Below are 13321 nucleotides of genomic sequence, written 5' to 3'. Positions count from 1 at the left end.
ATTATATTCCTATATCCCAATATTTATATAGACAAATGCCAGAATTAGATGATGATTTTTGCATTTAATATATGGCATAACTTGAATTGTTACATCAGATTTTTTTTGCAGATATAAAACTCATATTATGTATTAGTGTGAGATTTTTATCATGTGGTGTTTAAATTAAAACATTTTTTTTACTTTGTTGCATTTATTTAAATTATTGCACTTATTTTAATACATAATATTCAAGATATATTAAGTCTAACATCTATATCTTTGTGTATTATTATTAATATCAAAGAATAATTTTATAGAAGACAATATTTTGTTTATCTGATTTATATATGTAAATTTATACATTTTGAAACTACTGTATATATTTATCTGTAAATATTCTATATTAATTGAATAGCAATGCTAATGATGTTGCTTTATCACCTAACATAAGCCTAGAGTTTTAAGTAAGCTTTTCTCTGGCTGACAATTGATTGGTTTTGATGAATCAATTGCTATTTGATCATGTTATCTCTGAATTTGCAGTCAAACTAAGCAATTGAATTTTAAATCTGACATTATATTTTATATGTTATGGTTATATAGCATTATTATCTACATCATCAAATACATTAAAATACATTACTTAAAGCAATTAGCGATATCACAATATCAATTTATTATGAATGTTTTAAGTAATATTGTTATTCATGAAGAATTTCTGAATTGGCATATTAGTATTTCAGTTACTTTGAATGTGTCATACTACAGTTTGTGAAGAGACCTTATTATACACTAAGACCTTATTTAACACTTAGGATGCATTCCTAGACAGCAAAGCGCTAAATGAAACAGCATTAAACAAAGTCATTTTAGCACAGAAAATAGGGAAAGGGGAACATGCAACCTAACACAAACAAATTTTACTTTAATTTTAACTTATATTATTATGCAAATTAATATATAAATGTTATATAACACGTAAAAATTTATATTTCTGTGTGCATATATTATTTTTGTAATGAAAGTCCTTGCTCTTCTGAAATTCTTGATTTTTTTTTTTTTTTTTTTTCCCCTTGTGATGAACTCATCTAGTGTTATTTGTAGGTTTCTTTTTTTTTTCTCGTTAAGCAAATCTCGGTAGCAGAAGATCATATCTAAAACACTTTGTCTTGCTTTTTCACTCCTTTCGAAATCTGGATCATTCACTATAATTTGATCAACAATTTTGGTTATTGTAACCAAACTTTTACTAAAGAAATCTTTGGGTTCTTCGTTTTCAGAATCACTATTTTCCAGTTCTTGAATATTGTCACCAGAAACCTATAGTAACTGCAATATCCTGCTCATCTACATCTACTAGTCCTGCTGTATCAATTAGGTTTACAATTTGGTCAGTGATAGGATCCTTGGCTACCTTCGGCCATACCTTCTTCCCCACTCTGTTCATGCATTTATCAGTTAATTCTTGCCAAGCAAAGTCAATATTGCGTATGGCATCTATGATGTTATATTTTTTCCAAAAATTGCACCAAACAAACATAAATTTAGGGGAAGTACAATACTAAGATGAATTGCCACCTTTTGCTGATTGGTTCATGTCCAAGAATAATCGTATTATGTATGAATCAATAAAATGCTGCGATAATTTGAATCAGTGTAAATTTTGAACTTTTTTTAGGCTTTGAGCAGACCACGTTGCATTGAATCAGTGTTAATCGAGGAAGTGCTAAACTAGGTCTTACTGTACATATAAAGTTTAATAAACTGTTTACAATAAATTTAATAAAGGTTTCTTTTATTGTTGTTTATTGCATGTTGCATGTCAGGTTTGCATAATGATTACAATACTAAACTGATATTTCAATAAATTTAATTGTTTTGAATAGTGTATTTTGCTATAATTTTCTTCCTTTTTTTAATATACCCATTTTGAATCTGAATTTAGTAATGAATTATTCATATTTCAGAAAAACTTGCCAATAATATATTTTATTCTGAAATGTAGATTATTGGAACTCTTATTTTTGATTAACATTCTTTTGTAATATGATTGTAGCTTGTGAATTTTATTTATGGTATATTTGCTATATATTCTTTCCCATGAATTTCTGAGTAGGCTATATTTGCAAATTGAAAGGATAATTGGTTTATGATTATGAAAAACAAGAGGTCAGGTAAAGAAGTATTATCAAAACATATCTGGTTGGTGTTTAAGATTTTCATACCTATAAAGTCTCTCTTCTTTTTGAAAGAATTCCTATGTGGCTGCTTTTTTGAAGGAAGATAATAGAAGGATTCTTTGGAAACTATGCTTTAATGGAAGATTTTTGTAATAATCTTATAGTTCATTGAAATTTTCAGTTTTTCTTTAGACTTTTCTTTAGATCAAAATCAGTTTGTGTCTATTGTATTATTGCATAAAAATGCAAATTATATAAGTATTCCAATGACTTTTGTTTTTATTCAAATATGTCTAGTTATGCACTCACACATTAGACAAATTTCTTTCTAGATCAGATGCCTTTGGTATATTAAATTAAATCAAATTTCTAACATGCATTGACAACTATCTACAGTTTAAGATTTTGCAAATCATTAAATTTAATGTTAGTGAAATTTCTAACTTCTTCTATATTTAATGCATTATTTATATTCTTGTTTATTAACTGCATTATAATTTTCATGTAAATTATGGAATCTTTGTTGATATTTATCATTCATTTCCTGCTATTGTTAATTTTAATCTATTAATATTGTTATTATGTATATTTTTCTTATTTAAATAACATACAAAAATGTGAACTACAAGGAATTCATTTTGATGATTTTTTTTTTCCCCCTGAGTAAATTTAAACAATTTGTCTTGTATTTTAGATATATTATTCAATCATTTATCTCTGGATAACCAGTAATCTCTAATGAATCATTATTCACTGGAATACTATTGAGTGTTAAATTAATTTAATTTTAACAAAGTCTGCATAAAAGATCTTCAAAGACTTTTTATTGAAACTACAGTATTTTGTTCCCATTACATATTCTGCTAGTTATTTTGTACGTGTCCTCTGAAATTTCTGCCATTTGTCTTTCAAGATATTCAATTGTTCAATTTATCAGAGATTCTCAATGGGATTAAAAATCTGAATTCTAGATAAACCAATCCATTTTTTAGGATAACAGAAGGTTTTCACTTAAATTCTTAAGTTATCTGTAACTGTAATGATTACATTTAGAGATATATAAAGTATTAAAATTTGCTGTGAGTTCTTTTGGATTGGATTTTTCTTCTGATAAAAATATCTAATATAGATATTTTTTTATATGATATATGCTTTGCAGTAGAACATTTTCTTGTCTTCTATAAAATGTATTTGTATTTGGACTTGAAACGTTACAAGTTTTAATTCCAATAATTACATAAGATAGTTAGTTATCCTGACACTTTTCCCTGTTGTTTATTTTTGTTTTTCAAAGTTATTTCTAATAAAAAAAAAAGTATAATCAATATGAAAACATCTCCAATGTTTACAACATTTCAAATTATATTTTAGTATTACGTAAGGTAAGGTAATTTTGTGTTGCAGAATTCATCTAATAGAAAAATAATTAAGAGAAATTTTAACTAAGATGTTCTAATCAATTCTTATCAAATATTTACTGTAGCCTATCCCATTAATTCTTAATTTAGTTTTCAAGTTATTGAAAATACAATAATTTATTACATAAGTATAGCATCTAATAAAATGTATGATTACATTAAAATTATTATTGGTTATATGCTGGGCTGGTCCTGGTTATACACCACCTTTTCTATTATAATCTTACTATGAATACAGTCCTATTGCTGTTTGCACTTTACAAAGTTATATGGGTACTGTACACATACAATATTAATTAAAATGTTTATTATGTAATTATTCATGTCATAAATTTTTTTAAATCTGGGGAGTCTCAAAACTTTACAAGGTTTTCTGGAAATTTTTAAATTTAGGACCTGGCAGTGCTGTCAAGTGTAAAGTTTATTGCATATTTGCTTTGTACACAAGAGACTTGAGATCAGTTTTGCTAGATTCTTAACAAGCTTTTCTCTATATGAACTACATTTTTCCACCAAAATAGTTCAACATATCCAAAATTTTCAATACAGATACATGTGGTCAAATATTTGCCCCAAACAGACATTATGCAGTGCATAACTGTACAAACAAATCAATTTTGGTGCATATTTATATGGAATTTTTGTGGATATAAAATTTTAATTCATTTAGACGATCATACTGTCATCTAAATGAAACAGCAAAAAATAAGTTTTTGAAGTGAATATTTTTCTTGGATTTTTTTCCTATTCCAGTGTAATTAAGAACCAAGATTAAAAAATTGATTAAAAAAGTAATTTGAAAATACAATTTCAAATTATTATAGATTTTATCTTTATCTTGGTATCAGTAAAAAGTCTGGACAACATTTTTAATATTAGTTTTGAGTAGTGTCTGTAACAAAAAGGCATCTTAAAATAAATAATATGTTGATAGTTGAAAAGGAAACTGTTTGATCCCGTTCACAAATAAATTCTCTATCAATCTTTCAATTGTTTTTAATAAAAATTTTTGAATACTTGATTAATTCATAAAATTATTTAGTAAGTGAAACACATTTTAAAGCTATGTGGAAAAGCACTGTTGTATTATAATTTTTCTGAAGACATATATATATTTATGGTATTTGGGGAAAAGTGCACAAATTTGAATGCATTCTTGGATTCATGATATCTGTACAAGAATAGAATGAAGTTGCTCGCTTTCAACTGATATTAAATACGTGGTTATTTTTTCCAAATTATCACAATGAGATATATAGAAAACAGTTCAGTGAAAATTAGAGATGTTTTATGAGCTTGGTCCAAAAACAAAAATAATCGAACGTCCTTAAACATTTTGTGACTGCTAGTTTCAAGTGAAAGTGGGTTTACAAGATCCTGGATAGACTAGAAAAAGGTTGTGACAGTACAAAGACAAGTGCAACCTTCAATACCAAAGTTGTTTTCAGCATCAACTTGTCTAAAAGATATGGGATGTCTGACTATGAAAAGGATGGTGTTTGACATATAATAATTGGTGAGGAGGCAAAAGTCTGCATCAGAAATGGCCAGAAGTCTAGGTTAAGAATTGAGGCAACAGCAGAATGTTTACTGTCTTCAAAGGCACAAAAGATATCCTTTCATATTCGACGTAATCGTGGATGACACCAGAATTACTATCCTTTCCTTCCTCCTCATCCTACGGATTACTTTGTAAAGAAGAGAGAAATACTCAATGACAAGAAAAGTTGTACTTCAAGGCAAAATTTAGACAGAAGTTATACAGTTGGACCAAAATAATCATCAGAACCATTTTTCAAGGAGTCAAAAGGAGCTAATCAGGATTCACATAACTAAATGCATTGAGAAGAAATTGGTACCTTATATCATTTTTTGGTTCTATCTAGCCACTGCTCATATGCACATCAGATTTAAGCAAAGCCAATTGGGTACAAAATTGATGCTCAACTCAAAGAAAACAATCCTCCAAACCATAATCCAAAATTTTTCAATTGCTTGGAACTGGGGTATCAAAAAAGACTGGTCTGTGCTAATGGATGGCATACAAAATCAAGTTAAGCACTGTATAACAAGTGAAGAAAAAGTTGGTTGAAGTTCCAAACAGCTATTGGTCAAACTTTATATCAGGAGCTGATTCTAGAGTTTTGTTATGTTGCTAAACAAGGGCATCTTCATTACCATTTAAACATTAACAATGTGTTGGCAATAAATTTTTTTCACATGAGTAGTCTTATCATTTTGCATTAATAGTAAATAAATTATATTTTGTGATGAGAGTGCATGTTTTTCCCCAAATACCATATTATGTAAGAAAGTCTGTTATACTGTACGTCAATTGCAAATTAGATAACAATAAAATAATATGAGGAAAAAACTTGATAATTTCAAATTTGCAGTTTCACTTTCAACTCCCAGCATATTAACTTTAAGTTTTAATTGCTTTTGCTGTAGCTTAAATTTTTATTTGTAGAATTTTGTGTATTATCATTTCAGCAGAATTCAATCTATCAGAACTTCAATACTGATTTTTACTGTTTAATTTATAATAAAATGTTTTGTATATATTATACAAACTTTTATGTGAAACATTCATAAACCGATTTAAAAAATGCAAAAATATTGTATATGTATATTATAAATTGAATAAGATTCATTCAAATTTTATTGTATTGTATTTTTCAGGGATAGGGAAAATAGGGTCATTCACCATCATCACCATCATCACGTCACCAATTCTGAAAGTATACGTAATGGTGACTTAGTTGATAGAGGAAGAGAAAGAGAAAAAGAATGGGAAAAATCTAGAGAAAGAAGAGAGACTTCGCGCTCTCCTATTCGTAGTAGTCGAGAACCATTGCCTGGAAGCCTGAAGAATGGTAGTGCCTTTGAATCAAGCAGTATTGCTCCTACAAAACAGGAAATTAAAGTAAAAGAAGAACGAAAAGAAGAAGATAACACATCAAATTCTAATTCAAGGGACTCGGCAGTCAGTGCTATTAGCTCGGTGCCTTCAGAAAGAGATAGAACAAGGCCTAGTGATACCCCTCAGTCTGAAGCCACAGTTGCACCTGCTGATTTTTCAACTAGGACTACAGTACCACCTCATTCTTCAACGTTAGGATTAAATTCCCTAGACAGAACACATGTGATGGGACCACTGGGACTCGGGCCCGATCGGCCACCTCATTCTCAGGTTCCTCATTATTGGGGTCCTTTTAATCCGGCAACAACTTCGGCAGCAATCGCTAGTTCTGGCAGTGAATTAAGAGACCATTTTCGAAATCTAGACTTTCTACAGTCTAGAGAAATAGAGAGAGAGAGGGAATTAATGCAACGATATATTGCAACTACACGATCCTCCATGATGGCACTGCCAACACATGAACGTTTCAGGGATGTGGAATTTAGTCGACAGATGTCGTCAGTTTCTGTATCAAATAATGATCCTTCTGTAAGAGATTTAGAACGTCAGAGGCAATTAGATAGGGAAAGACAAGCAGTTGCCTTTGATAGGGCAAAACTGCTTCCACCACCTTTAAGGCCTACAGATCCCCCATATGGTCATGGACCTGGAATCCCTTCGGTTACTGTAGCAAGTAGTATATTTCCATCTCTTGCAACATCCAATCCTTATCTGAATAGTCTGTGTGCTTCTAGTTCTAATCCTGGAAATACCAAGTCAAAAAGTGGGACAACTCCAGGAAATGGTATCCCACCACCTCTTATACCATGCAGTGTTCCTGTTAGTGTTGGTAGTGGTGGTGGAACTGTGGTTGTGCAAAATCATACGGGACAACATAGCAGAGGTTCATCGCCTCTTCTACATAAATTAGGTGCTGGTTCTGGCACAATTTTGGAAAACTCCCATGAACCATTCCACACTAAGGACAGACGAGAACTTCCAGCTGAACTAAATTCCCAATCCAGGTAACGTCCGAACTGACTCGTGTTGTGTATATTCTCTTCTATTGTAATATATATACTGTGTTATATATATTAGTTGCCTCCTTGATGGAGTGAATGAAATTGACATTTCCTACATTGTTTGTTGTACACGCAAACCAGCGTGAAGTGATTGTCTTGTCTTTCTCATGCACATATCCTCCTCCCCGCTGAAGTCCCATGCTGACGAAACGACGAATTTGTGCCTCTTCAACTGGCTGTGTTTGTAGATGCTATGTGCACATCACTCAGAACATGAAAAATCAGCACCACCCTAACCTTTCTACAATGCTATAGACACAAAAACAAAAAAATAACAGTCATTTTATTAGAAATACTAGTGATTGCACGTCTTTCATTGGTGGTTGTACAGCAACAAGTAGACTGAGAAGAAAGTATTATTTGTCTGTCAATGTACTTCTAGTGGCAACACCAAATGTTATGGATTTATATGCTGCATTCAAGACTTGCACTTTTTGCATATTTATTGTAGATGACAAGCTGTCTGTCTGCAGTATTGAGCCATTTTATTTGGTTTACAATTGCCAAGCAGAATCTGCTCAGATATGATCTTGCATTTTAGACTTCTTCATTGGATTTGTGATGGTACTGATACAGTATTTCACCAAATCAGATCTTTGGTGTAAAAATCTAATATCTGTAGTCAAAACAAAATTGCACGCAATAGTTTACAACAGATTTCCTAACAGATATTGTAAGATATGTGAACAGGGAAATACAAAATGTTTTTCAAAGTTTGTTTATCAATCTTTCCTTTGCCACAATTAACAGCCTATGTAAATGGACGAAAAAATGTTTGTCATCATGGTAAAACTGGGAGGGGGGAGCTGATTATTGTTAAATCATATACATCATCCCTCATTCTTGCTGCATTTGAACCAACCATCCACAAATTTGTGTCTTTTGGCTATATTGCAGTATCAACTGCCTAATTAAAAGACACTTTTTGTTTCATAGGGGGAGAACCACATTTAGAACTCAAGCCAATTGTGTACCATTTTAGCCCTGCCTGTATGTGCTGTATGTACATTGAATTTTATTTATAAAAGAGAACAGATTTTATAGGACAGACAGTGGTTCTCTGTTTGGTATTTCATCCCACGTGCATTCTCGGGGTTCCAGGTGATGAGGAGTGTACATGTACATTGGAAAAATGTTTCTATTTAGTGTATAGAGAAATAAATGAAATGGTGGAATGACTATGGACTTTATTATTTGCTCGATAATATATTAGTCAAATCTCCATCCTTAATAAATGGCACTGTACATTAGAATATATTTGTACTATTTATGCATTTTGATAAAATTTGCTCTAAATGTTCCACAGGAATAGTAATTTTCAAATGTACATAAAGTATTAAATATTGTTGATGAAGTAAATCATTTTAAAAATATCATATTTTATTTAATGAAAAATACTTACAATATTTTAAGTTTCAATTGATACTTCCATTTGAAATAATTTATAGTAAATTTATAAAAATATGACAACTTTTAACATGAAAATGTGCAGAAAACTATATAATATATTCTCAATAGACTTGTCCCACACATATATTCAATAAATGTTTATTTCCATATTCATTCCACAAACTAAATCAAAAGTATTATCAGATTCATATCACTAACTGTATTAAACGATTTTAATTCTCCCAAAATTAAAATTAAATCTCCCTCTCAATTCTATCAAAATTTAACAGTTTTAATCATTGAAAGATTCAAAAAATTAAGATCTTTGTTATTCTGTGTATAAATAAATATATATATATATATATATAATTTATAAATTTGATTTATAAGAATGGAATTTAAGACAAAATCTATTATAAAGAAATAATTTTAGTATTCTGAACAATAGGTTCAGAAAACAAAAGCTAAATTTGAGAGAAAAATATTAAAATGTAATATAAATAGAGATAAAATGGAAAACGTTTATAATTAAAATTTTGTACAAATGAAATATTAAATGTCTCAAGAAGTTATTTCATATTTACTGTGGTAATTTCTAAAAATTAAATCTTTTAAAATATGTGTGTCCATATATTAAATATTTAACAAATTATAAATAGCCTGTGATATATTCTGCTAAAATTAAGTTTTGATCATCTGCTATCAAAAAGAATTGATCAGAAAAGATAAAGTATGAAAAATGTTACAAGCTCATTTTATATTATGCAAAGCAATCACTTATAAATTTTGGCAAGAAATTTTTGATGCTGTTTTTTTTTTAAATTAGTAAAGTAATATGTTCGAAATATTGCACAATACAAAAATTAATTAATTACTACTACACTTAAAGCATCTTCAAAACAATACACGATAATGATTTTTTTCAATTCATGCCCAAAATGTACCTAACACACTTAATTATTTTCAGTTTTAGGACAGATTTAACATGATTTCGCGCGTATAACTTTTCAAATTACCATTATTAAATTATTACATAACTTCTTAGTAGTAATAATATCTTATTCTTTAAATTACGGCAATCTTTCATTGCATCCAAATATAAGCACAAAACGCATTAGGCTACTATTAATTGAATATATACTAGCATAAATAATATAAAAACAGATACTGATTATTTCGCAGATACTACCCTTGGTATTCAAGGATCAATTCTCGATATGTTTCGTTAATGATACGAATACGTAAAGATTTTAATATATAGTGCCCGATTTTGATGACTTTCGAAAAAGCAGTTTCAAATTTCACAACGATTTAGTCCGTTGTCATTCAGAAGTAAAAAAAAAATCTCTATCTGTAATCTTTGGCATACCTTTTCGTACCTGGCCCCTAGACTTGTCTTTTCTAGCTCATATGGTCCTTCTCGGAAAAGGGTTGAAGACCCCCTGATGAATAGATTAGTTAGCATCGTAGAAGAAAATCCAAAAAATATGAAAATAAATTTAAGTAGCTTATTATATATATTTTTTTGAATTTAGATTCGTTTCAGGTTTCTGAAACTAAAATTTATGTTAATGAAATTATTACTATTTTACTAACGTTATATTTTGTTTTTTAATGTATGCAAATAAGAAAATGTTTAATATCAAAATGGTTGTCATCTATAAATTTATTTTACCGAATGAATATTTCAGTTTTCATTGTGGAAAGAAATCTTATTTTAAATCAGATTCGTCAGAATTTCTCAGATTATATTTAAGTGGTATTGAGGTAAGACATGTAAAAACATAATTGCAAAAAAGGCCTCTGTAATATCAATGATAAAATCTTTGATCATTAAATCCTATTTTCAAAAAATATATCCTTAGTAAGTAATAGGTAAATAATTCTGTAATAGTTCTTCCAACATAAGTTAGCAGTTGTCAAACCATACTAAACCGTTTTTAATTAAACCATTCGTGGTACCTATTGCTCCAAGGTTGCAAAAAAACTATTTACAACTAATAAAGCAGTCTCGCCCTCCAACAAATAGTTCAGTCTGATTCAACAACTGTCAACTGATTAGTTTGAAGGACTATACTTACTTAGTCTAGAAATGAAAAAATTAATGCTTTTCCATGAGACTTTTTTTTAATAATGTTTATCACTGACTGCTTTCGAGACTAGATTATGAATGAATCTTTGCTTATAATAATTCACATTTATTCTCTTTTGTAACCATGAAAATTGCAAAATACATATTACTGCGGGTTAACTCTGATCGAGTCTTCGTTTCTGCTTATGCCGGTCAGCCAGATGGTCATACGGTAAGATCCGAATTCAGATTCAATCTGACTTTTTCCGTTGGATAATCCGAATCTAGAATTATTTCTTATTCTCTTTTTACGCTGATTGATTCTTTTGTGAAATTGAAAGTCCATAACCGTCAAAAATTTCAATTGTATTTTTCCGTCATTTTCATTTGGCACAATTAACGTTTATGGCTTTGGTGCCAAAAAAGTATCAGTCAGTCAAATCATATTTTATTAATGAATGGTTCCTATGATTATTATGTTTTTTATCTGCAGCTATCAAAATATTTTTAGTTTTATTAACTACCTATAATAACAATGTAATTTTATCACTATAACATTATTTAATAAGTTTAAAGATCGAACCGTTTTTAGAGCAATCCGGCCCAAGTTTCTTCACGCCCTTACTCTAATTTTAACAAATTTACTCAAAATTTTTACATTATTCAAAGAAAATTTACTCATTTGTATTTAATATCTCATCAATATATTAATCTTTTCTATTTCTAACAATAAAGTTTTCAATAAGCACCGACAAAAATTCGCTTTTCGATCACGTAAAACGTGCATTGCCACCGAAACTAACTGAAATTTAATTTCAGAATTAAAACCTTGTAAAATATACCAATTAATATCATATCTTTTTCGATGTAAGTTATGTTTTTAATACATAAATTAACCTTGAAATATATTATTAATAAAAAATACCAGTCAATTTACTTGCTTTTACACACAATGGAAATTTTAAGCTGACCGTGATGTCACGAAGAATACTTATTAAATAATTTTAATGATGAAATTTTTAGATTGATATTGTATGTATTGAATATAAATATATTGAAAAATATTTATTTTCGTCTTATTTGCTAGATTTCGATGGGGCCCAGGACAAGTATCTTCTTTGTCGTCAACTTTCGGCGGCTTTGACAATTAATTTAAGATGAAATTTTTTTATTTGCGGTAATGATTGATGTTAAAACTATTCTTAAATGTTTTGTGTAACTCGTAAAACGAGCAACATGTTACTTGTGTTACAAATGAATTATACCATAGCAGAATAAATCCATATTTTAAAAATACGAATCAATCATTGAAATAAAAATAATTTACATTTTCTTAAATACACAAAATATAATATGTCGTTTTATAAATCATTAGGGGAACTTCTTCCTGGCCGCCGTAGGCAACCTAACTCCCCCACTCGTTCCAAATATAGATTATTTGAAAAAATTTCAATAATATGATATGCCTTTAACTTCCTATGGACAGATTTTTTTTCCACCAATTCTTTTCATCTGTACTATATATGGAAAGTTGAAAAGAATTGTACAATTTCGAGTGAGGATTCAATAATGTAAGCTTAGTTCAGATTTCGTTTCGAAGTGCGCCTCAAAACTCAAATTAATTGGAAAAAGTTTTTATTCAAATCACATAGAAAAAATTCCTGAAAAGATTTTTTTTTTTTATCAAAATCAACAAAATAATCTTCAAATTCCAGAACTTTTTTTCAAATCGCTGGATTAACTGAACTTTCTTTTTACTCTTTCCTCTCTGAATACTAAGGGAATCTTTTTATCAGGGCCATCGTGGATTCGGTTTGATGGGAAATGACAGCGCAGCATATGGGCAATCTGCCATCGGGGTGCTCTTGGGGACTATGGAAATTTTTTTTTTTTTTTGCTCTTTTTTCCCTGTGAGCGCACACGTTCTCTTTTGTAGCAAGCCCATTATGGATTCGGTCGGGTGGTCAGGAATGGGGCCAACATATCCGGTCGGATCACTCCCCGGAAAATTCTGGGGATTTTTTAGGGGGGTTCAAATTCAGTTAAAGGGACCGGATGGTGAGGGACGGGAGCCCGACATATCTGAAATAAACCACCTATGAAAAACTTTGGGATTGCTCGTCAGCCTACCCGAGGTAGGATGATGTCTTGACTGCTTCGGCTAAAAAGCTGTCTTCTGAAATACACATGAATTTGATATGCGTTTATAAATTACAGAATTTAACTTCCCTTTAACACGAAAAATCAACAAAACGAAAAAAAACAGTTCATATAACTTAATACACGATAGAGAGCAA

At 29.8% G+C, this 13321-nt stretch overlaps 1 protein-coding gene across 3 annotated transcripts in view; it reads left to right on the top strand.

Moving 5' to 3' along the window:
- tay (tay bridge) overlaps positions 1-12318 on the top strand; it is a 494398-nt gene extending 482080 nt beyond the window's left edge. For all 3 annotated transcript variants that reach the window (XM_067276200.1, XM_067276199.1, XM_067276198.1), the window contains one exon: positions 6263-12318. In XM_067276200.1, the coding sequence (XP_067132301.1) occupies positions 6263-7511 (1249 nt within the window). In that variant the 3' untranslated portion in view covers positions 7512-12318. The remainder of the gene's footprint in view (positions 1-6262) is intronic.
- Positions 12319-13321: the final 1003 nt, after the last annotated feature.

Source organism: Centruroides vittatus, unplaced genomic scaffold (genome assembly GCF_030686945.1).
Source record: "Centruroides vittatus isolate TY-2023 unplaced genomic scaffold, ASM3068694v2 contig_680, whole genome shotgun sequence".
Taxonomy (NCBI): domain Eukaryota; kingdom Metazoa; phylum Arthropoda; class Arachnida; order Scorpiones; family Buthidae; genus Centruroides; species Centruroides vittatus.
This window is presented reverse-complemented; position numbering and strand designations above follow the sequence as displayed.